General features: G+C 45.1%; 1 protein-coding gene across 2 annotated transcripts in view; it reads left to right on the plus strand.

Annotated features, from left to right (window-relative positions):
- tprb (translocated promoter region b, nuclear basket protein) overlaps positions 1–9584 on the plus strand; it is a gene marked incomplete at its 5' end in the record, with an annotated part of 107004 nt that extends 97420 nt beyond the window's left edge. For both annotated transcript variants that reach the window (XM_084310985.1, XM_084310986.1), the window contains 3 exons: positions 4820–4935; positions 7900–7992; positions 9098–9584. In XM_084310985.1, coding sequence (XP_084167111.1) covers positions 4820–4935; positions 7900–7992; positions 9098–9147 — 259 coding nt within the window. In that variant the 3' untranslated portion in view covers positions 9148–9584. The remainder of the gene's footprint in view (positions 1–4819; positions 4936–7899; positions 7993–9097) is intronic.
- Positions 9585–26180: the final 16596 nt, after the last annotated feature.

The following is a 26180-nucleotide window of genomic DNA, read 5'->3' on the forward strand; positions in this document are numbered from 1 at the left end:
CTCAACTTCCACTGCTATGCTGATGACACCCAAATCTACATCAGTACACAATCCCCCCACAGCCCACCCCTCAGTCACATTGAATCCTGCATTACTGAACTCCAAACCTGGATGACTCACTACTTTCTCAAATTAAACAGCGACCAAACGGAACTCTTCACTATCAGCACAAAAACCACCCTCAGCAGATCCGGTCCCATCACACTCACCTTCCCCTTCCCCCTAGTCCGAAACCTTGGTGTCATTCGACCCCCACGTCCGCTACATTGTCAAAACCTCTTACTTCCACCTCCACAACATTGCAAAAATTCGTCACTGCCTCCCCCCCCCCCCCCCCCCCCCGCCGCTGAATCCCTCATACACGCCTTCATCTCCTCCCGCCTGGACTATTGCAACTCCCCCCTCACTGGCATCACCTACCGCTCCCTCCATAAACTGCAGATGGTCCAGAACTCAGCCGCCCGCCTCCTCACTAACACCCGGTCCCGTGAACACATCACTCTTGTCCTCCACTGGCTCCCGATCAAACAACGCATAAACTTCAAAACACTACTCCTCACCTTCAAAGCCCTCCATAGCCTGGCCCCCCCCTACTTGACTGATCTCCTTCTTCCCTACCGCCCCACCCATTCCATCCGGTCCTCCTCCACTGCCTCCCTCACTGTCCCGGCATCCAAACTCAAAAACGTTGGTGATCGGGCCTACTCTCGCACTGCACCCCAACTCTGGAACTCCCTCCCTCAGTCCATCAGAGACTCTCCTACACTCTCCACCTTCAAATCTCACTTCAAAACCTACCTGTTCTCCCTAGCCTTCAACCCCCCACCCATAACCCCCCCCTCCAACCCGATTGATGTCTGTTCTTGTCGCTCTGTCTTTTTGTGTTATCTCATGCCGCTTTCCCCTGTTTCCCCCATGGTCTCATGTTCCTTTTTTGTGTCTTTGTTTTTACTTTGTTCCTATAACTATTGTCAGCGACTTCGGGTCATTGAGAAGCGCTATATAAATAAAATGAATTATTATTATTAGATGTCCTGGAGAGTGGGAACTAAGCCCACCTACAATTGTGCGTTCGGCTGATAGGGCCACTCTCTGTAGTCTGTGGTCGTGTGCAGTGCTATTCCCAAACCAGGAGGTGATGTTACGTTACCAGTCAGGATGCTCTCTATTGTGTATGAGTAGAAGTTCTCTTTTTTTTGTATTTATTTTTTTATTTTTTAAACAAACACATAAACAAACATGACAACACACGATTAGATATACAAGCATTGTAAAACAGTGTACATCAGTTAACTCACCGTTTGGATAAATGTCTTATACAAGATATACCCCTAATACCTGCTATCTATTCCCCTACACACATATGCTCTTGCTCGCACCCCCCGCCCTGGACCCCCCAATGGATAATCCATCCATTATCCTTTGCTCCTAACCAGACACTACCATTAAATGCTAGCTTTTATTCTCTCCACCACTTCTAACCACATTGTCAATTTGAATTCATTGAGACCCAAAATTCTTGCTGTAGATATTTCTAGATAAATCACATCGAGATATGTAAGAATCCAGACCTTTCGGCAAATTTTTTGCGGTTGAAACCATCGTGATGCTATCAGTTTTTTAGCCACTGTAATACCAGATAAAACCAATCTCTTTTGCTGTATAGGTACTGCATATTCAAAAACATCATTCAGCAGTAATATAGAGGGGTGTACAGGTATATTCAGAATTAAGAGATTTGATAATTGCTGGGTCACTTCTTCCCAGAATATCTTAACTGGTGGGCAGTCCCAATACATGTGCATAAATGTCCCCTCGTCCCCATTTGTACATAAGGAGCATTTGGAGTCTTGTTTAAGACTCATTCTGTTCAGTCTTATAGGAGTCAAGTATGTCCTATGAATATAGTTAAGATTGATTTGTTGATGGTCCGGGTTCCTTGATGCAAGTCGAACATTTGCCCAGGCTTCTTGCCAATCAAAATCTTTTTCTAGGTTTGGTATATCCTTCCTCCAAACAGAGTCTAGGTGGAGGGTTTCATACGAAGCCGTTAGTAATTGATGATAAAAATCTGATACAAAACCTCTCGATGTCTCTCTTTCATAGAAAAATTTGTGGTATCTGTGGTGTGCAATTGGTATCCTTAATGGAACACCGTGAGTCTTCAAACATAACAATAATTGTGCGTAAAAAAGATATGTGGAACCGGTGAGATTACATTTTTTTTTCTATTTCATCATAGCTACAAATACCCTGTTTGTTGAAAACATCTCCTAATGTATGTATGCCTTGCTTTTCCCATCTAGGGAATCTTATAGGTCGTTTTCTAATCAGGAGTGCATTGTTATTGAATAAGGGAGTATGATTATGCCATTTATGTGGATTAGAATATTTTTTTTGTGTTTCACGCCATATCCGGATTGCATGTGTAATTATGGGGCCAAATTTCAGTTCGCATTGCTTAATTGATATTTTGGTGTATACTATGTCCTGCAGTCTCTGTGGTGCTACTATATTTACTTCTAAATTTCTCCAGGATACTGATGCTTGGGGTTCAAACCAGGTTGTCAGTGGTCTTAAAGTGTACGCCTTAAAATAGTGGAAAAAATTTGGGATTGCCATCCCTCCGTCGGCTTTGTTTCTCTGTGCGGTGGATCTTTTTATACGTGGTGGTTTGTTATTCCAAATAAATTTATATGCGGAAGAGTGTAATTTTTTCTAGTAACCAGTTCTTAACACTTTAATCGCCGGAGACGCCGAAACTCGTCTTTCCCCGCCATGCTCATTCTGCCGAAGACGCCGTAACACGTCTTTGATATCAATATTTCAAAAATCTGTGATCGAAATCATATTTCTCCCCCGGGGACCTGAGATATACTGCCGAGCTCCACTCAACTCTCTAACGGTTCAAGAGCGCCATCTGGTGGCCGATCGGGGGATCGCCCAGGGGAGAAACAGGATGTAGAAGCTGGTGCTCATTTCAATTCGGTCCGATCACTCGCTATAGGTCCCGGGACTCGAGCTCGACACAATACATAGCGATCCGTTGCCAATAACTCGATAAACAACATGATTTGGACGTATATACTATTATACAACCTGGAAATGGATCGGGTATTTCTCCATCCCATAATAGAAAAAATTCTGTTCCACGCTCATCTGCCAACGGCGCGAGGAAGCTACGGTGAGTTTCAGCGTTATTTTCCAATGTCCTCTATACTAACTGCTCTAATGATCATATCACCCACACTAGATGAATGATATAACGTTGCCCACGGAATTATAAACGACCCCCCGCCCATCCAGTCAACATCAGATCATACGTAGTAACTTCTAGAACTACGTGCAGTTGAAATTTTTTATCTGGCACCGATCGCTATCAAATTGTATTTGATCATCAATATAATGCATTTAGGGCTATAAATCAAGTTCTGGAGAAAGCTGCAGAAAACGATAAAAACATACTTATACTTTAGACCGTATTTTAGTATGAATATGTGAATGAAAAAGTATAACGTTGCTACACCCTGAACAATAGATATAGGACATTGAATGGGCCATAATAATGTCAATTTAGCAATACAATTTAAAAAGTTATAGCCCTGCAAAGAAGGGGAACTTCTCCATAGACAAATTGAGCTGGCTAGGGATGGTAAATTATGAATTTAACCATGGCGATCAAAGTGTTAAGGATCTTCTGCCTCATTTTGAACTTCCTTAGGCGCCTAAGGAAGTAGAGGCGCTGCCGTGCCATCTTTATTACACTGTCGATGTGTGTGGTCTAGGGATGGGCGTGAGTAATCGATTACTTGTAGCTATAAGAAAAATTGCAAAAAAAGTATCGAAATTATATATATATATATATTTTTTTTTTTTTTTTTTTATACATATCTTTTCACATGTATGTGTAAGATTATAACTGTTTGTTGGTTTCCTTAAACATATATATGTGAATGAACAAAAATAAGTAAAAAAAAGAATTCTAATATTTTAATTTTATTTTTAAAAGTTTTTTTTTTCCTTTTCGAGTAATACACGATCAATAGAGTATAGCATGCGATTAATCTATCTGGATTTTTCTTTAAAATGCCCATCCCTAGTGTGGTCTATACAAACTACAATAGAAGGTATATGTTTTTTTTTAGGTAAAAAAAACAGCGGATACATTTATATATTTAAAAACGGCAATTATTCTACAGTGCAAGTAACGGCAGTGTAATAAGTGTGCTTGTGTGGTGTGTAAGTCACTTAATATATATATATAGTGACAGACTCGGGTGTATTGAGCTGTCACCAGATTGGAATTAATTAAATACACACGGCACAAGGTAGAAGCAAGTTTAACAGACTTGCTGTTTAGGGGGAAGGAAGAGGTTAGTGTAAGCGCCAGCCAGGCCGTAGTCCAAGTCGTTCTCCGATAGCGGGGGTCGGTACACTGGGATCGGTTCTCATACGGGCAGGGGCTGATCCTTCCAAAAACAGTCATCAACAGCATTGGGTCACACAGACGATAATCCTCTCTTCTCTCTATCTCTCCTCTTCACTTACTTCTCTCTCACCTCCTTCCACTCCCAGGTTTCGCCTTAGCTACTCCAATTATTCCTTCACTCTGTCTTGCTTTTCTATTGCACTCCATTATGCTCTGATTGGGCTCACCTGTGCCGTGCGCATCTGGCACAGGTGCACTGCATTGGCCTGACGCGCTCTGCTCAGCCGGGAGTCTCACCGGACTTCCTAATATGGGTTTTGCATATGTTTTTAGTATGGGTGGTCCCAGTGGGAGTTGAACCCATTGTTTGTGTGTCCCCCTTCCTCCCAGGGCTGGTGCAGAGGTGTCCGTGGAGCCGGTGGTTTCCCAGGGGGAGATGGAGGAAGCTGGTCAGGACAAGGCCAGCCTCCCGTGCACCAGCCAGGAGCCTTCCTCCAGCTCTGCAGGTACCCTGCAACCTTACCATGGTGTTACAGAATATTTCCGTCAGATAAAATGGTCAGAAGTACACAACGTTGCCTTTTCTATACATAAAACAGAATCGATATAAAAGATGAATTAAGTATGTATTGGGTCAAGCTGTCCTACAAGTTTATTTCTGTACATGTTTACACTATCTAGTCATGCTATTTATTGAAAGATCATTTGTTTTGATATAACAAGGTCACCCTCTCTGAGCCCAGCCAACTCTCCGTATGATTTGTGTAGTATATGTGTAGAATCTGAGGGACAGGGTTCGCACAAGGACCTTGAAGTGCTTAAAGTGCTTGATTTCTGACCCAAAAAAGTCTATGCCTGGAATTACTTGAAAACAGCAAATTTAAGGTGCTTAAAATGTCCTTGAAATTCAAATCAACCATTCACATTGAAAGTTTTGTTCATCCATGATCAAATGATTCTGAATCAAGAAATAATTTTTTTGTAACTAATTGTCGGAAATTGGTTTTAAGCCATAAATATTGGATCAAATTTGTTTTCAATATAAAAAAAAACGGCTAAAAGTGAATTGTATCCTTTTAACTCTTTAATTGCCAAACCCGAGATAAGTCGGAATAACTCCATGTTTTTGCTGCCAGACCCGAGATATCTCGGGTTTTGGTCTTTTATTCGATAATTTTATTCATTATTCATCCAGGAACCTTGGTGTTACCATAGGGAATTAGTCTGAGATCGCCAAAGTTCAAAACCGGCCGCATCCAGCTAGACGGCGGTATCGAGCACCCTTTGAAACCTTATGTCTTGGCCTGTGCAACGGTCAAATGTCACCGGGCGCAGTTTTCTGGGTCAGGCCAGTCGAGCAGTTCTCCCGGTTCCATTGTCAAATATCCCCAATCCATATGTTGTGGCCAGGGGAGGAAATTAGGCCATTTTACTCGCCAAATGCGAGTCTTTTTTATGTTTGGCGAGTGATTCATGAAGGCCACACTGGCGACTAAGTAAAGAAAACAAAACAAAAAAACCATGAACTTCAGAAAATGCCTGTCAGAAATGTCAACTGAAATAGCTGGGAGTTAACATGGCTAGCTAGTTAGCTGTAATGGATCATACATGACGTGGTGTGCTGTTAGTTATCTGAAAATAATACGGGGGGTAATTAACGTGAGCTAACGTTAGCCCTTCGACGAGTGGTTTGCATGGACACTGGACCGTAACGTTAGCTACAGCTTCGTTAGCCTAGCTAATGTTAGCTACATATCTAGCAAGCTATAGACAAAGCAAGTTTAATGTGACTGATCTAGTGAGCTAGAATCAGAATATTCCACCCATAAATAGCTAATGTCAAATATAAATAACACAATGGCCATACCAACCCGTTCGTTTGATGGGAGCTAGTTAACGTTAGCTAGTAGTACCAGTGAATCATGTTGCTAAAGATTTCGGTCGAGTAACGTTAGCGAGATTGGCCTACGTTCCGTTACATATTCATAATCATGAGAAGGATAGGAGTCTGAGGCGGGATGTCGAAAGACGATGCTAAACATTTATTAATGTTAAACTGAACTCTGTTGACGTTGTGCTAGTGTACTGACAGGAAAGTAACAAACAACATGGTCCGTGCGGAACCCTTCCCCAACACATAGTTCCGTCTGTGGTTTGATTGATTGATTGAAAACTTTATTAACAGATTGCAGAATGGGTACAGTACAGCTCAATACACACAATTGTTAAGGGGATGCAGACCAGAGAAAGACTTTCATCTTCTTTACATCAGGGTCCCCCATTTTCAATTCATCATAACATATATGACATGCACGACATACAGATAGACAGTACTGCTACACTATACATTTATGACATACCAGATTTGCAAATACAGTACTGTTTGTGATAAAAAAAGAGTCTTTGTTAGAGTTGTTGATCTTCCACAAAAGATTTATTTTTGGCTGGTAAAAAATCTGTTTGGCTGGTAAAAAAAAATCATCTACTCGCCAGTTGGTTGGTAAGCCAAAAAGTTAGTTTCCTCCCCTGGTTGTGGTGGGTTATGCCGTGGACCAAATGGACATTGCATGTACCAGATGGCGATCAAACAATTGGAATATTATTTTTGGAATACTCCCGATCACAGATAAGGACTATCTGACGTCAATTTTAGCTTGATCGTGCAATGCTTTTATACCGATCGGGCTGATCGTGTTTAGTGTTCAATACGAATGCCGTTACTGACAATCAAATTATCAGAAACGACCCCCCCCCCCCCTTTCATGCATTCATGATGGAACATAATACCTATTATATTGATTTGATTTGGGAATAGTAGCGTGTCCAGGCAAGAAACGGCAACGCTTATAGTAGGATTCACGTATGAGGCTATAACGCAGCCTTTCGGGAATTACCCCAGACCACTCTAAAACCATACTTATATTCACCACGGTATAACACGGGAACGTATAGATGAAAAAATCTATTCTTTTTCACATACTGAACGATAGATAGTTGATGTAAAATGGGCCATAGTATTGTATCCATAGCTATAATATAGAATACAGTTATAGCTCTACAAACAAGGTGACACACTCCTATCTTTTAAAGCGTGGCATTGCTACGACGGGCCCCGTCTAATAGCTGGCACTGAATGAGTTAAATGCCCTTTTTAAAATGAAATATAGTGCTTGGAAAAGTCCTTGAATTTCATTTTGCAATGTCTGGGAACCCTGGAGGGATGAAGTGTGATCCATTTAAAAACAAACTCTTTGAGTTAAAACGGTGACATTAGGGTCACTATGACCTTCATCAGACATAAGTGTCGAGCTCCATTCCTCAACACTAAAATGTAATAAAGGCAGGGTCCACAATTGGCCTAAAAACATCAATCTAAAATGTATTATATATATATATATATATATATATATAGAATTTATAATTTGATACTTTTTAATATAAAAAAGTGAATATATATGTGTTTCTTCTAGATACCAGCAGTGCTCACCCCAAACCCTCCAGACCGGCTCCTAGCAGACAGCTACACCGCTGGTCTGAGAACCGCGGTGGACGCATGAAGAGAGGTCAGATATCTAGAAGTTCACTTTCTTTCTCTCTCTCTCTCACAAACATACTCTCTCACTCACACATGACACTTGATGCATATCGGTACTTTTCAAACCAATTTTAATATTATTAAAAAAAACAAGAAAAAGCATACAAGACAAAACTGTCTGAAAATTCATCTTATATAAATCTTTATTGTTACATTCACATCCCCTTGCATTGCAACATGTATACAGGCGCTGTACAGAAATGTATACATTGTCAATGTTGTCTAACGCAGTGGTTCTCAAAGTAGGGTCTGGGGTCCTTCAGGGGGTTCCAGCTAAATGGTGAATAGTTTAATTTCACTATTTTATTCACTAGAAGTTTTCACGATGTATAAGAATGACTAGTATGATCATACAGTAGGGTTAACTTACTCCCCCTCTGCACTGTGTTGTGAGCGGCAATCGGATCATCAACTACTAACAACAGAACAACAAGCAGCCATGCCTAAAAGTTGCTGTGTTGTTAATTGTTCGGCCAACATTCATTCATTGTTGTTCTGTTGTTAGTAGTTGATGCTCCGATTGCCGCTCACATTCTCACACCACAACACCCCCTCTAATGGAACATTCCAGGGTGGATGTGCGTTGCGTCACACTCCGTGGCCAATCTGCGCATGTGCATGGGGAATCGATGCTTAAAAACGGTATTTTTCGCTGCCAATTTAGTTCTGATCGATTAGGAATGTCTCGTGCCGTGTTCAGGAGATTCAGGCGCATACAAGTCTATTCGATCATGTCTCTACCACAGCCGTATCTGCAATCACTTAATGTCAAGGCTCTCATCCACATTCATTAATTTGCCCGCCCCGCAATCTCCTCCCCGATTTCAATGTAACGCGGAAGTGTAGTGGTCTATTACCATACCTGTACCTCCCCTCCCCATGCTGCTATGACGCCCGAGTTCCCCCCAAGGGGATCATCAATAAAGGAATATCTTATCTTAACAAATATAAGATGTAAGACCGTCTTCTCAAATGGGGGGTCCATGGCCTAATGCACATCTATTTCGGGGGTCCTTAATGTGAAAAATATTGAGAACCACTGGTTTAACGAATGTTTGTGTTCAATTTGGCAGGACAGGCATTCCCCTCCCGAGGTTTTCACGGCAGACGGTTCGCCAGATGAAGCCCTGATCTGACATCACTGCTATGAGCCCCAAGCCCCTGACATCATTCCGGACTCTTAGAAAAACAATATAGTGTATTTTATGATTTGATTGTGTCCTCTTGTTCCGACTGAAGCGTATTGTGTTGACTTGTTCTTAAAGGGATAGTTCGGATTTCTGGACATTACGTTGTATGAAATACATGCCAGTAGTGTAGTCGGAGCAGAGCTGTTGGCTTACTTACCAGTTTGCTCAGAAACCAGCCAGAACTCCGACCACGGTTCTCGGTAAGTAAGCTAATAGCTTTGCATCCACCGCAAGTATTTCATACAACTTAATGTCCAAAAATATGAACAATCCCTTTTAAGCACAATTTTTATTTTTACTTTTAAAGTATTTTTAAGCAGAGCCCATGCTTAAGCGTTTCATTTCGTGAATAATGTTAATAAAGTTTGAAACTTCCTAAAAGAAGATGATTGTGTGTGCGTGTGAATGTTCAGTGTTCTGTTCGTCTTGACGAGACGTCAGACTGTCCTTGGGCAGTTGAAGAAGTCGTTGGCGGAGTTTCTCGGAGGAGAGGGGGAGGGTGGAAGGGCAGCAACAGCAGGACGCTCGCCGTCCATCCTGATGTTGTAGAATTTGGCTAACATGACACAAAAGGAGACATGTGGTTAGTTGTGGGCTCGTTGAGGTTTCAGATACATTAAACCTGTTTTTAAAGGAACGTGCCAACATTATGGGAAGACTCTTACCGTCTTCTCCAGTCAGACAAGAAGATGGATACCAATTTTCCCTCTGTTCAGTAGAAAGCTATCCAGCTGTGCACTAGCCTAGCTTACCACAAATGAATCTGAGCGGATACTAACCTAGCTTAAAACTCTGTTTTGAGGTGTTTTTTTTACCCAACAGTTAGGCTAGCTGATCCATATCCACTTCCATACTTTTGTGCTATGCGAGGTTAGCTTGCAGCTGGATAGCTTGCTACTGAACATACAGAGAGGAAATTGATATCTTATCTTGACGGTAAGCACACATAACATTTTCCTCTGGATGAATAAAGTATTTCTATTCTATTTCCCATAATGTAGGCATGTTCCTTTTAAGGTGCATATGAAGTCTATCAATATGCTTTGAAATGTATCCAAAATGTAAATGCACTGAACGTAATGATAAAACACATTCTCAATTTTAATAGGTTAGATGCCAAATGTTTTTCAAAATGTTTGACTTGGAAGGAAATCCACCTTTTTGAATAGGAAACTGAACAAAATCCAACCCTGTTTTCCAGAATCCCTTGGGGGGACATGCATTATGACATGAAGGAATAGGGAAGTGGGATATTAAAGTTGAGAGCCCTCTGCTATGGCAGACCTTGAATTTTTTATGTTTCTCTAGTGACGTAAACGACTAGACGGACAACAACACACTTCCCCTGCACACATGGCTTCAAGATTCCATTCACACAGACTCCCTGGGCCTAAAGCCTGCACCTCAGCATGCCAGGTAGTGAATATTGTCCTGTCACTCTGGAAAACACTAGGGCATGTACAGGTACTGTAGTGTTGATTTACCTATTAAATCCACAATAGTCATGAAGGGGAGACGTCGACATTGAGGAGGAGATGAGTTAAATAATAATAAAACACTGGGTAAATGAATCAAGCACACTCTGCGTCTGTCTAAGCACCCCACCCACCCTGCGTGTCTGCACCCCACCCAGACACACAAGGTGCTTATCAGGCTTGACGTGGTTAACTGCACTTCTCAGGCCAACAGGTGTCGAGGCTATTGTTCTTGAGGGAGAGTGGGGAATTCACTCCCATTTCTGTCACTGCTATCATATCGAGTTCCCAGGCTTGAGTCCCTTGGCTAACACCTCACATCACTTAGACTTCACATAACTCGCAACAATTACACTACTGTATACCAATGTATGAATCCAGCCAGAAAGGTTCCTTCTAACTGAAGGTTGCTTGGCTGGCTAGTGTTACTGCAGCTTTCAGAGTTGTCTTTCTTTAAACCTATGACACTGATCCATTTGAACTGTGGTATACTGTAGGATGCTTTGGGGACCAGGGAAGTATATACTGTAGGTTTTCAGAACTGAGGTTTTAATTCTGGTTCAGACCTTCTAGCAACACTAGGGACACAAACCTCATTTGGGTGTAAGAGCTCACGCAAACATATCTATGGAGCAGCCCTAGATTTTACATCCCAGTTTAACCGCCAATTGCCGGGTTCTCTCTGATTTCTAGCTTTAGGAGAGAGTGGTGCGTGTTTGTTCACAAATACCGACTGAACTGTCCTGTGCCACAGGAAGAGGAACAATTCTTAAATTGGGTGGCATTCCCATTTTAAAAGGGGCACTCCGCCCATCGCTTGTTGCTTGAGCCCCTGCCCCTCCCCCCAGATGCCTGTGCACAGCCCTGTTGCCGACTTACATCTGGAGAAGAGGTAGTACTTGTATCCCTCTGGCACCACTCGGCTGGGGACGGACACGGCGGAGGTGACCGCGGTGGGGAAGCCTCTCCACGACAGACGGATGCTGATGGCCGCTTCCAGGGGAGACACTGGAGACAAAAAAGACAATTCAGTATGTGACCAATTAATTCAGATCAGTGGGTAAGCGGTTAGAGTGCACATCCTGACACCGGGAGGTTGAGGGTATGATAAAAAAAAATATATTTAAAAAAATTGAGGGTGGGTGGGGACAGTGGCTCAGGAGGTAGAGTGGTCGTCTAGTAATCCAGAGGTTCCTGGGTCGATTCCCACTCCTCCTGGGCAGTGTGTCAAAGTGTCCTTGAGCAAGACACTTAACCCCTAATTGCTCCCGATGAGCAGGTTGGCACCTTGCATGGTTGCCTCTGCCATCGGTGTGTGAATGTGAATGAGTGGGTAAACATGTGAGGAACAAATTGTAAAGCACTTTGGATAAAAGCGCTATATAAATGCAGCCATTTACGTCGAAGTGTCCTTGAGCAAGACACTTAATCCCCTAACTGCTCCCGAGGAGCAGGTTGGCAACTTGCATGGTTGCCTCCACTGTCGGTATGTGAATGTGAGGCATAAGTTGCATAAGTGCTGCGGTCTCACCACAAAGACTACAGGATGTAGTATACTCCACTATTCCTATATCAAAATGCCAGCTAAGATATGGACCAATTATATCCCATGTGATTCAAACGTGGTGTAATGTTTTTATTTTATTTTTTTAAATCTTTTTCCCCCTCCTTTTTTCCGATTTTTCTCCCATCCCGCTGTTAGTCGTTATGCCAATTCCCAACCCCCTTCCTGGTTGTTGCGCACTTTCCCCTACTGTTGGTCCGAGAGGCCGGAGACTGTCACATGCTTTCCTCCGACGCATGTGCAGCCAGCCGGCAGCCAGCGTGGCCGTGCAGATTCTCACTGGGAGAGTGTAACGTGTGGGAGGCCGCACTACCTCTCACCAGATCCTACCTTCGCTGAGCAGGCGCCCAGGCACGCGGGAACTATAAAACGGCAGGGGGTGCTGGGGGGTCGCCAGATAAAAAAAAAAAATTGCGGTCAGGCCACTGAACTTAGAAGCAGGCCAGGCCAGTGTTTCTATTTGCACCAGCGCAATAGTTAGATAACCTATGTGGGGAACAACCAGGAGATCACTGCAACTCACACAAGTTGGAGAACTATCTCTCTCTCTCTCTCTCTCTTGCTCTCACACACACACAAAGGGAGCCGCATGTGATTGGTGGAGGCGGGATCCTTACGAAAAACTGCTAATCATTGACACATGCTAGCCTGTAATAATCCCCCCCAGAAAAATGTACTTTGCATTTGATATATTGCCAATATATGCCATCACACACACTGGCATTTAAAGGGTTAGAATTATAAAATGAATATGTGGTGTTATGATCAGGGCTGAAGTTGAATAAAATATTGTATTTATCAATTACAAAAAACTGAAAATCCATAAAAATCTGTGTTGTTGCTAATCATACATATGCTAGCCTGTTTTTTAACAATAAGTTGTGATGCCATCACAAACACTGGCATTTAAAGGGTACAAATAAAAAAAATGCCTGCACCAGAATGCAGGAAATTAAGTCTTTGTAACAAAAAAATTCCTGGTGGGGGACCCCCAGACCCCCTGCTTAAAAAGTGGCCTGACTGGGGCTATATTTCCTGGCCTGAATGATTTCCCCAGTCCGGCCCTGGTTAAAAGCCTCCAATGCTTATTAGTGTGTGTGCGTTTGAACGTTTGCATGTTTCAACCATACATTTCCATTTAAATTTTTTTTTTTTACCTCCTATAATAGTGGGGGTCGCGGCTCTCTGACACCGTTTTTTTTGGGTCGCGGCCTGAAAAATTTGGGAACCCCTGGTCTAGCCTGTACCCCCCAGACATGTTGCTGGCCCCGTCAAAACAGTATCCTATCAGCCTCTCCATGGGCAGGTCGAGGCGTAAAAGTATTTTATACACAAAAACAGCGTCTCGGCTGTTGTGTCTGGGCCGGGCATTGTAAAAACCCCAAAAGAAGTTCTGAGCTTCCAAGTTGTCATCGGCTAACTGTATATTACACGAGAATTGTTCTTTTCCGGTGAGTGACATCAGTGGTTCCGTCAGCGCTCAAGCCAAAGATTGGGCTTTTGGATGCTTTGCCTCTAATTTGTCGCTGAATATCATGGGCAAGCAGCTGTAAGATTTCGTTTTGGATGTTGTTGGACATCCAGTTGTCTCTCTTTTGGAGCCAATTCTTCAACTCGGGATCAGACTCGGTGCGCACTCTTTCCATCATGAGCTGCCATAACACCCCATCCCTATTTGCATCACCCCTCAGTGGAAGCCCCTGGCGCCCGAGGGGGGGTATAGGGGAACAGACTCAGTTAACTCTTCAATACCTGATGCTAAGGCTGAACCTGTCGTCTCTGTCTCTCTCTGACGTTTATCAGATTTAGTGGGACTGTCACTGGGACCGGCGGGACGTTTCGAAAATAAATCTGATATTTTTCTTTTCTGCGAGTGAGACATTCTGTGCTAGCAAAGTCTGACTACTAGCTCAAATCGACTGAGTGCGCAAGCACTGTATCACAGTAGCTCAGTGGTTTGTGGCGCGTGGGAACGGCGGGAGACGGGAGGTGAATACAATTAGTTGTTTCACCTGTCATTCAATCAGTCTGTGACAGTCTGTCATCACTCGAAAATCTACTCGGTTTTACACGTATGATTGTGTACATACAGTAGTGTAATGAATGAATGAAAACTTTATTTAACAGATTGGAGAATGGCTACAATACAGTACGGCTCAATACACACAATATTAAAATGGTGACGTGCTTTGATCAGGATAAACTTATAATATACAGTGTTACAGTTATACAGTTACAGTATATACAAATATATAAATACTGCCATAAAAAAAATATATATATATATATTTTTTTTTGCAATAATTGAGAGGGGGTGCTGCAGCACCCCCCGCACCCCCCCTTCCCGCGTCCCTGCAGGCGCCCCGACCGAACTGTAGGGGTCGCTGTCCACAACGCCCAGGACCCACCCACGGCTCCCCTCCCCCTAACTCAGCCAAACGAGTTAGTATAGCGATCAGCCCGAGCCAAGGCAATGCTGACTCTCCGGGAGTCGAGACCGCAGCCTCTTGCATTGGTGACGAGCACAATCTCCGCTACGCCACCTGACCGCCAACGTGGTGTAATGTTGAGAGGTCCTGTGTGGTTAAATGCCTGTGGCACCTTGACCCTCCAATTTTTCATAACCAGCAACTACTTGTTGGGCACAAACCTGTTAATATTCCTCAATGGGAGAAGAGGGAAGTTCATACTCTGGAAGATATATATGATAAAAACGGTCTTCGAGCGTTTCAGGACCTAAAAGAGTTTTATGATATACCTGGCGAATCATTCTTCCTTTACCTTCAGCTAAGGTTGCACCCACACCCTTTTGTCGGGCTTATTGGCGACAGGACAACCACAAGAGGGTTTGTCTCAGATTTGTATATACGTTTAATCAAATCCACATATAAAAATGTAACATTAGACATTCCAGAGTTAGACCCTGAGTTTGACTGGGACGACGTTTGGACAAATGCTATATTAGCCTCCCGCAACCCTAATCACCAACGAATTCATTTAAATTATATTCATAGGACATATCTCACACCTAGGAAACTGTTTGCTATGGGACTGGTGGCCGACTCCCGGTGCACGTTATGCTCTCTAAGAGCCACCAGCCACGTATATGCATATGGTCTGGGATTGCCCACCAGTGGCCCATTTCTGGAAATCTATAGCAGCTACATGTAGACTCTCGGGCATCTGTAACATATCGATTCCACTCACGGCAGCAACATTACTTCTAAACGATATATCTTCACTACCAACATCCATACAACAAAATAATTATTCTGGCAGGCGTTACAGCAGCCAAAAAACGTATCGCTATGAGATGGAAAGAACCTGAGAATCTCACAGTAATTCACTGGTCCCTGACATTGCTGGACGTTATTTGGAGATATCGGGTGGTTGGGGTGGGACAGGCGGGTATTGAAATGTGGACTGCGACGGCCGAGTTGGTCAAAAGCTCCATGTAGCGGCGGAGTGGGGGTGGGGTGTTTGTCCTGGGGAATCCGGCGGTCTTGGGGGGGGGGGAGATGTCTGTCTAATGTATTTTGTGTTGTTCGCGGTGTTTTTATTTATTTTCTACTTGTTATATTTTGTATTTTGTATTTATTAGTTAACACAATGGGGACGAACAACGGAGATCTCCGTGTTTCGATTCCACCCATTGTGGACAGAAGCACGGATAAATCCGTGGCAAGTTGTTATTGCTTTTATTCCATTTTAATAACCTATTCAAGGTCGCCGAGCGGCACTGCAGATGTACCCTACTCTTTGAATTCGAGAAGGTACAATACCGGCCAGATCCTCTTAGGGGCGCTATCACGATAATGCAGTGTTCCCTGTGGCCGAACGGTGGACTATTTTTTTTTACTTTCAATGGAGTTTTATGTTAGCTCGATTCTGGATCTGCAGCCTGTAGCTTGGATTACGTTTTGCATCGCAGATTTCACCATGCAATAAGGGGATTTATCATCAGCCAATGGACATATCGATCTACCAGATGGCGATCGATAACGGGGAAATGCTCGGGGGGATCCCATCGGACCACAGTAAGATCTTTTTCACGTAAAGTACATCCCGATCGGGCCTTGTTTTGATAGCCATCCAGGCGTTCGGCCTATGAAGCTAATGAGGCTAACACGGTTATTGGTAATCAATCATCAGAAACGACGTCCCCCGCCCCCCCCCCTTTCATGCGTACATGCGTGAGGATCGTGCCGATCATATGCAGTTTGAGTTTTAACTGGAGCGTATCTATAACCGAAATGCCATTGGATTTAACATTATTATAGCTATTAGCCCATTATCTCGGCTTCCAGGAAATATACTAGACCAAATCTGGTATAATGCTTATATTCATGGCGCTATACAATGAGAACGTATTGATGAAAAAAAAATTCTTTAAGCCATTTTGAAGGGACTGTTTATGGTCTCAATTCACAATGAGAATGGACAGATAGCAATACTATAAAGTATAGATTTAGCTCTACAAACAGCCCCACGTCTGTTTACATTTCCCGGTCCTCTTGAGATTAATTAGACTCATCCCAGTGGCCACGAAAATGTTGAGTGTTAACCTGTATTTATTATTGTCTTGTCAGTATTATTATTATTGTTGATGTTGTTTTGTTGTTTAAAAAAGAAAGAAGAAAAAAATATTTGATCACAAAAAAAAGTTTGAAAGTGCTTTGGATAAAAGCGTCATATAAATGCAGTCCATTTACATTGTATTAAAAAATTCCTTAGTCACAATATTAAAATGTACAATTGTATCTTATTTGTATATTAACTGCTGAGTTTGTTTTCTTTACTTGTGATTCTTATCTCTATTTAGTAGAAAAAGAATAGTTGAATCAGTCTTCTTATCAGTTTTGGATTATGGTCATGTAATTTATAGGCATGCTGCGGCATCAACTCTTAAACCTCTGGATTCTGCATATCACTCAGCTCTTAGGTTTATTACTGGTGACAGATATGATACTCACCATTGTGTCCTGTATGATAGGGTGGGTTGGCCTTCTCTTACAGAAAGAGGCAACAAACACTGGTATTTATTTATTAATTTTTAAAGCCCTTATTTGTAAACAACCTGTTTATATCTCTTAACTGTTAGATTGGAATATTGGAACCTATTCAACTCGATCGAATGACTGGATGGTGCTTAGGGTCCCTCATGTTTGTTCTGATCTAGGGAAGTCAGCTTTTTCCTTTGATGCCTCCAACTCATGGAATGTCCTTCAACTCTCTGAAATTGGAGGTTCTCCCTTCCCTTGGTATGTTTAAACGTATGATTTGTGTGACTACCTGTAACTGTTTTAGCTGATCTTTTTTTAATTATTTTAAACGATTTTTACTCTGGTGTTTAATTTTCTGTGAATATTGCTTGTATTATGTACCGGTACTGTTTACATTTTGTACAATCGTTGTTTCTGTAAATGAGGGAAACCTCAGAAGCTTAGGATTTTAAATAAAGGTTGAAATGAAAATCTACACGTCCCTTCTAGGTTAGTTTCTACATAAAAATCTATTTGGGGATAGCAGCAGCACCCATATGTTTGGACACATCATGGACCTTGCCCCCCACCCCCCCCCCACCTCTCCCTCACACCACAGCATGACTCATTCCTTCACGCAGAACAAAATGTGATCAAATAAAACCTTTCTGGTTTCTCGTTCAGTCTGTTAAAGGAACACGTCAACATTATGGGAAATGTGCTTACCATCTTCCCCAGGGTCAGTTTCCCCTCTGTGTTCAGTAGAAAGCTATCCGGCTGCAAGCTAAAACTCCGGGAGAGATGTTTTTGTCCATATCCACTTCCATTCATTTGTGCTAAAACAGGCTGGTTGCAGACAGATTGCTTTCTATTGAACGCACAGAGAGGAAATTGGTGTCCATCTTCTTGTCTGATTCTGGAGAAGACTGAGTGCATTTCCCATAATGTTGGCGTGTTACTTTAAATGTAATCTGTACACAAATTTTTTTTTCACAAACAAGCAGGTGAAATCCCTATTTATAAGGAAGGGTCTGGATGTATTATTGGATGTATTACTGTATTATGCACTCTCCCTGGTGAGACAATCATAGTAACATCAGTTGTAAATAAGACGTATAGAAGGCTTGGCACACTGAAAGATGACTGGCTATCACCTCTGTTCTTGTGAAAGCCCACTCTTTAAGACAGTACCTGCTTGGCGGGTCACTCGGCTGCGGACGGTGTACACAGCATGCTGGACCTTCCTGCCACAAGATGGACTGGAGCCATGCTGGTACGAGTACCTCTGTACCATACCACCTGGGAACCAAACCAAAGAGAGATATCAGCACTGCAGAAGGGATTTAACCTACCAAACAATCAATCAATCAGTTAATCAATCAATCAGTATATTGAATACAGGGATGGAATTTAAGAATTTCATTTAAGAGCTCTAATCCAGCACGGCTGTTTGGCTGCCAACATATCTCCCTTGGCCAACATTCAAAGCCTGTTGAGGACTATTTTGGCCACTGGCCTTATTGCTATCCACATCCAGTTTATTTGCACATTTATTGCCAATAAAACTACATTCCCTTAGCAAGTCAAAAGGACAGAGAATATAGTAGCAAACAGAAAACTACAGAGAATAAAACATTTTATGAAAAGTTTACTGTTGGTGTCAATATTGTCCTAACATGAATCATTAATTGATTAATTAATGACCTTGTATTAACCACGATAATTTAATCCACTCAGTACAAAATACTGCTCTAGGTACTGTCGCTCACCTCTGTTAACCCTTTCACTACCACACTACAAAGAGTTATATTTCGTATAGCATCGCGTCCCGCTCTGAGCCTTACGAGATACTTCTATCTCCTGTGATACCTAATGTATCTCCCACGAACAAAAAACACATGCACCCCACCTGTATGGGGCCCCGCCCCTTATGGTGGTACCACCCATATAACCATGACTCTGGTCATGAAACACCCTTCCTCTATTTTCGTCCCAGCGTACTGGATGCTTGCACCATACGAGCTAGCGGAATGAAAAGATTAAGGAAGATTAATAATGTTGAGGGCTTACCGGAGGATTGTGTTTCCCTGGATTCTCCGGAGCTTGTTTCGACGACGCAGACCTATGCTGGTGGTTCCTCGGCTGACGGCGACGGACCGAGGGGCAGCGTACAAGGTTTGGCTAACGGGTCGGCTTGTACAAAGGTGAGGTCTGTGTCAGTAGGCGTCAATGTCGGTGTTGGTCGTGCTGTGGAGTATGTTTCGGCACCAGGGCCGGGGCGGCTTGGCGATCGTTCCACTGTAGTGGGCGATGTCTTGGCGATCCTGGAACATGCTGTTGACGCTAATGCTACTGCTACTGCTAATGCTAATGCTACTGCTGCTTCTTCTGCTAACGCTGATGTTGACGCTGGAATGTCTAATAATCCCCGCCGCGGGATTCCGCTTTTCCCTCCTCTTGCCACCTTCATTGATGAAGGTCAGTCGGTGGTGGGTGTGGGGGGGTTCGCTGAGCTCTATTTACCTTTTTTGCGGGTGAAGGGGCTGACGACGGGGTGCAGCCCGGGGGTACCTTGGCTAAGTAGCCAGGTAGCTTCTTTTTTGTGCCCAGGCGGGGATGAACGACGTTCCGCCCGGCCGTTGCTTGATAGCATGTCGGCTCGGAGGGTGGCAGTATGGACGAATGAGTGGTATACTGCTGCAGGATGGCATTTAGCGGCGGCCAGTGTTGTGGCTCAGCTGGCTACTTTCCTATCCAAGATGGCGTCGGGTTGTAGGTCTTTGGGTCCAACCGACACTATGAACGTGATTCATGTTTGTGGTGTTATAGAGATCTTGACTCAGTCGCAAGCTATAACTGCGGGGAGGATTCGGATGCTATCGACTTTGGTTGTTAGGCATCTTTGGTTGGAGCAGTCTCCTCTTGGGGAAGAGGATAGGTTTTCTCTCCTCACGACTCCTTTTTCCACAGATAGTCTTTTTGGGCGTTCTGTGGAGGCGCAGGCGGTTTTTGATTCGGGTCCTACACCGCCTCACGCTGTGCAGCCAGGGGTGGGAGCACGGTCTCGTCAACGACTGTGGCGAGATCCTCGACAGGCGGCCATGTTTCCCCCGCCAGTGGTGCCCTGGTTGGAGAATCGACAGGGTTTCGCAAGGCCGACAGTCTTGGCGGCCGAGGGATCGGCCATTTTGGGTGATTTCGGGGTTGGTAAACCACCCCGTCGTCATTTTGCCGCGAGCAGCCCGCTCCCTGTTCAATCCTCTCTCTGGTATCCCCAGAAGCGGGGCTCTGAGCGTTCTCCTTTGGCTGCGGGCCGCGAACCTTCTTTGAAGCGTATGCGGCCCCATTCTTCACTTCTCATGGAGACAGGGGCTGACACCCAGTTGATGGCTGAGCCTGGGTCTGTCCGTGAGAATGTTCCGTCGTCGCGTGGTTCCTACACCGCAGGTTGTGGGTGGGTGGAACCTGGTGTTACAGCTGCCACTAGCTCCAGTGGTCAGCAGGGGGACTCGGTGCCTCTTCTGTTGAATGCTCAGCAGGGGTTACCCCGGCTTCGCCCTCGCCAGGCGGGGTATCGCGCTGTTGCCTCCCACTCCCGTCAAACCGGCAGTGGTCTGCAAAGGAGAGGCTGGCGTGATTTGAGTGGTAGCAATATCACTGCAGGGCTTCGGCGTGTAGGAGCCCATGGGGTCCTCAGGCCTTGCGTGTCTGGCTGCGGAACGGCTCCTCAGCGTGTGCTGGAGGGGTGTTCAGGGGGTGAGTGTGTGTCCACAAGTTTGATGACCGCTCCTCCCGTATCAAACCGGCCCTTTCTGTCGGGGTCCCCCCTTGGGTGCTTTGCACGACGGGGGGGACCGGGCCAATTATCTGCTGTTCCTTGCGGCCCAGCGTCAGTTGACGGCGGGGGCGCTGTGGGATTATATTCACATATGGCGACGGGAATGTCCCTTGAATCGGTGGATGAGGAGAACGTTAGAGGCGGGGCTGGTTTTGCAGTTTGCGCGGCCCCATCCTCCGTTCTCAGGTTTGGTGCCGACCCTATTGTTAGGGTCGGGCGCGGTGACAGCCCTGGCCGACGAGATTCAATCTCTGTTGGCGAAGCAGGCCGTCGTTGTGGTCCCGAGAGAGGACGCAATGTCAGGCGTCTACTCCCGTTATTTTCTGGTGCCCAAGAAAACTGGGGGGGTCAGACCTATACTGAATCTGTCCATGTTCAATCGGTTGATTGTAGTGAGACCGTTCAGGATGTTGACCGTCCGACTCCTTCTGCTTGCTGTCAGGAGGGGGGACTGGTTCACCTCCATAGACCTGAAGGATGCGTATTTTCACATACCCATTTTCCCTCCTCACAGGAAGTTCCTACGGTTCCTGTTTCAGGGCGTAGCGTACGAGTACCACAGAATGCCGTTCGGTTATTCTCTGGCTCCCCGCACATTCACCAAGTGCGTGGCGGCTGCTCTGGGGCCTTTACGTCGTCGGGGGATACGAGTTCTGTTCTATCTCGACGACATTCTGCTCCTCAGCCGTTCAGAGGAGGTTGCCAGGTCTCATACTCGATTGGTGGTGGAATTCCTCACCAGCCTGGGTTTTGCTGTGAATTGGAAGAAGAGTACCCCTCTTCCCAGTCAACAGGTGGAGTACTTGGGCTTGACATTGAGGTCGAAGCCCATGCTTGCGACCCTCTCGGAGCAGCGTCGGGGGGATCTCCGTCACGCGCTCGGGGGTTTCCGTCTGGGAGGGACGGTTACGGCGCTGCAGGTGATGCGTCTGCTGGGCCTTATGTCGGCGGCCCACACGGTGGTTCCTCTTGGCCTCCTCTTTATGAGGCGGATACAGAGGTGGTTTCTCTCTTTGAGAATAGATCCGGTGTGGGGCAAAGGGAGACGGTTGACGGTTCCTTTGTCGATATGGGGGGATCTCGCCCACTGGGGGAGGCTGGGTATCCTCTCCGCTGGGGTCCCCATGGGCAGCAGTGGCTCCCACGTCACGGTTTTCACCGACGCCTCTCTCACAGGTTGGGGAGGGGCGTTTCGGACCCACGCAGTGGGGGGCAGCTGGACGGGTCATGCCGACCCAGCTGTCCTGCATATCAATGTGTTGGAGTTGAAGGCGGTCCTCCTGGTCCTCAAACGGCTCGGCCACCTGGTGGTAGGCGAACATGTTTTGATCAGGACGGACAATGTGACGGCGGCGGCGTATATCAACAGGCAGGGTGGGACTCGTTCCGCCCGCCTGCTCCGGGTGGCGCGCGAACTGTTGCTATGGGCATCCCGCAGGCTGCGCAGTCTGCGGGCGCTCCACGTTCCTGGTACGGAAAATGTGGCGGCGGATATAATGTCTCGGGGCGGTCCTCGTCGCGACGAGTGGGAACTCCGCCCCGACATAGTCAGACAGATCTGGGATCGGTTCGGGGAGGCCTCGGTAGATCTGTTTGCGTGCCGACGTTCTCACAAGTGCCCCTTGTGGTTCTCGCTCAGTCGAGCGGATCATCCCCCCTTGGGGGTGGATGCCTTCTCGACCTTTCCGTGGCCGCCCGGTCTTCTGTACGCCTTCCCTCCTGTACAGCTGTTGAGTCAGCTGTTGGAGCGGATACGGAGGGAGCGCAGGACGGTGATCCTGGTCGCGCCGGACCGGGGCACGTCAGTGTGGTTCCCGGTCTTAATCCAGCTTCTGGTCGCTCCTCCTTGGGTCATTCCGTGGTCAGCGACGGCCCTCTCGCAGCACAACGGAGTGCTTGTCCAGCCTCCGGTGTTGGGTCAACGCCTGGTGGTGTGGCTGGTGGGAGGGTGAGTCTGGAGAGGATGGATCCCGCAGTGGTTGATACCATCCGGTGTGCGCATGCTCCCTCCACTGTCGCGGTTTACGCGGGCAGGTGGCGTGCGTTCCAAGAATGGTGTAAGGGGGGGGGCTGGGACCCAGTCTCCTGCCCCCTGGATGCTGTTCTGGGTTATCTCCAGTCTCTTCTTGGTAGGCTGTCGGCTTCGACAGTGAGGGTATATGCGGCAGCTATATCCTCCTGTCATGAGGGTTTTGAGGGGACTGTTTTGTTCAGCCACCCTCTTGTGAAGCGTTTCCTGCTTGGCGCTCGACGCGTTAAGCCGGTGCAACGCTCCTTGGCTCCGACTTGTGATCTTCAATTGGTCCTCGGTCGGTTGTCCTTGGCCCCGTTTGAGCCGCTCGAGCAGGCGCCGTTGGGACGGCTGTCTTTCAAGACCGCGTTCCTACTGGCTGTCACTTCCGCTAAACGCGTGGGTGAGCTCTGTGCTCTCTCGGTACGTCCAGAGTGCCTGTCTTTTCGGACCGATTGCGGTGCCACTCTGCGACCTAATCCTGCTTTCGTGCCTAAGAATATCCGGAGTTCCTTCCGCTCCCGGGATATTGTGGTTCAGGCTTTTCGTCCTCCTCCTCACACTAGTGAGTTAGATGCGGGCCTTCACCTGTCATGTCCAGTCCGTGCTTTGGGGTTTTACCTCAGCCGTACTCAGGACTTCAGGGTTACCGACCAGCTTTTTGTCTGTTACGGTGGGGCTCGTGCTGGTAAGGCACTGTCGAAGCAGCGCCTGTCCCATTGGTTGTGCGAGGGTATTGCCCTCTGCTACACGTTGGCTGGGCAGGATCCCCCTGGGGGCGTCAGGGCGCACTCCACTCGTGGGGTGGCTGCCTCTGCCGCTCTCCTGGGTGGGGCCTCGGTGGAGGACATCTGTGCTGCAGCTTCATGGTCCTCACCGGGCCCCTTTGTAAGGTTTTACCTCATGGACATGACCGGGGGTTCTGTCTCCCAGGCGGTTCTGGGGTCTGTGGCCTTTCCTGCTTCCCGTCCTTTGGTCGGGTAGCAGGAGTGTATGGGTATGGGCCGCAGTGTGTTGAGTCACACGTGGTTCCGCCTGTACGGTGTGTTCAAGGGGTTCTGGCTCCCTCTTGTTCGCATTCAGGTGGAGTTGACTGCGCCCCCCCTTCGTTAGGAAGGATGGGGTGACAGGGCTCCCCGCACCCCTTGATGTGGGCTTACGGGTCCTCAGGGGGTACATCTGTCGGGTCTCGCGCCCGCTCTTCCCCATTATCTCGTAAGGCTCAGAGCGGGACGCGATGCTATACGAAATATAACGATAGGTTATGTAGATAACCTAGTTATATTAGTATTGGCTAAGCGTCCCGCTCTGCGCGCCCTGAGTTCCCTCTTGAGGGGTCTTTTCCTGGGACGGGTTTTTGGCGAGGAAGGGTGTTTCATGACCAGAGTCATGGTTATATGGGTGGTACCACCATAAGGGGCGGGGCCCCATACAGGTGGGGTGCATGTGTTTTTTGTTCGTGGGAGATACATTAGGTATCACAGGAGATAGAAGTATCTCGTAAGGCTCAGAGCGGGACGCTTAGCCAATACTAATATAACTAGGTTATCTACATAACCTATCGTTAACACTTTCACTACTGCGCTGCAGAATGTTAACCCTTTCACTACCACACTACAATGGGTCTGTGGTGTTAGTGAAAGGGTTAGCCTTCTATACAGTGGTAGCAAAAGGGTTCAAGTAGACAGACTCTTTTTCTACAATGAGTCATTAATTTATCCATCCATCCATCCATTAATTTATCCATTCTCCAGGTTATCCTGTTGGGCGCATCATGCTGGTAGCTCTGGGTCCTGTCTCTTACCTCTCTTGAAGAAGTAGACAGACTCTTTCCTCATCTGGTACTGCGGTACTGACAAGGCAGCTGTGATGGTACCCTGCAGCCCGTTAAAACCCAGCCTGATGGACTTGGGATAACCCATGTCCACCATATCATTGTCAAACCTCCAGTACTGGTTTCCCTGTGAGGATTACATGTATCACAAACATCAATATATTGTATATAATATCAATATAGATATATATTGTACACTTAAAATACTGTAAGTTTTCCCCTGGCAGTTACCTTTAAATTAGTGCTGTCAGGCGATTAAAAAAAGTTATCTAATTAATTACAGGATTTGTAATTAATTAATCTAATTAATCGCATTTTAATCGCATAACCATTTTATGCCTGATATTCTATATTCTATAATCATATTTCAAATTGCATGTGTCCGGATGGCAGAATTCAGTACTGTATCTACAAAACCTTCTGTTTAATCATCTTCCATCTATTCATTTGCTTAGATTTTTCAGGTCTGGTCAATTTGAGCATGGTGTTATTCACAGTCAAAGATAAAGAAAAATGTATTGATATTCTCATTTGGTTCATTACAATTAATAATAATAATAATAATAATAATAATAATAATAATAATAATAATAATAATAATAATAATAATAATAATAATAATAATAATAATAATAATAATAATAATAATAATAATAATAATAATAATAATAATAATAATAATAATAATAATAATAATAATAATAATAAATTCGTACCGCACTTTACATTTGTAAAAATCTCAAAGTGCTACAAGAGATAAAGACCAAATTTTTTTTACTCAAGCCTAGTAACAGACACAGTATTTCTGACACTGGGAATACATTCCCTGAGATCCATAGATGTCCCTATAATCAGATACCAAGAACATGCAAATGGACCATATTAAAAAAAAATCTGTAAATGTGTATTCTACGTTCTTATGGAATGAATGAGATAAAAAAAAATATTATAAAAAGAAATATATATATTGTAATTAATTTTGAGTAAATGTTCATAACGTGATAATTTGCTGTGTAATTAATTAATGCGATAAACTGACAGCTCTACTTTAAATATGTATGTTTTCCCCTGACAGTTACCTCAAATATGTATGTTTATCCATGGCAGTTACCTTAAAGATGTATGTTTTTCCCTGGCAGTTACCTTCAATATGTATGTTTTCCCCTGGCAGTTACCTTAAAGATGTATGTTTATCCCTGACAGTTACCTTAAAGATGTATGTTTTCCCCTGGCAGTTGCAGCGGGTGAAGGCAGTATCGATG

Source organism: Notolepis coatsorum, assembly GCF_963971535.1.
Source record: "Notolepis coatsorum genome assembly, chromosome: 3".
NCBI classification, from domain to species: domain Eukaryota; kingdom Metazoa; phylum Chordata; class Actinopteri; order Aulopiformes; family Paralepididae; genus Notolepis; species Notolepis coatsorum.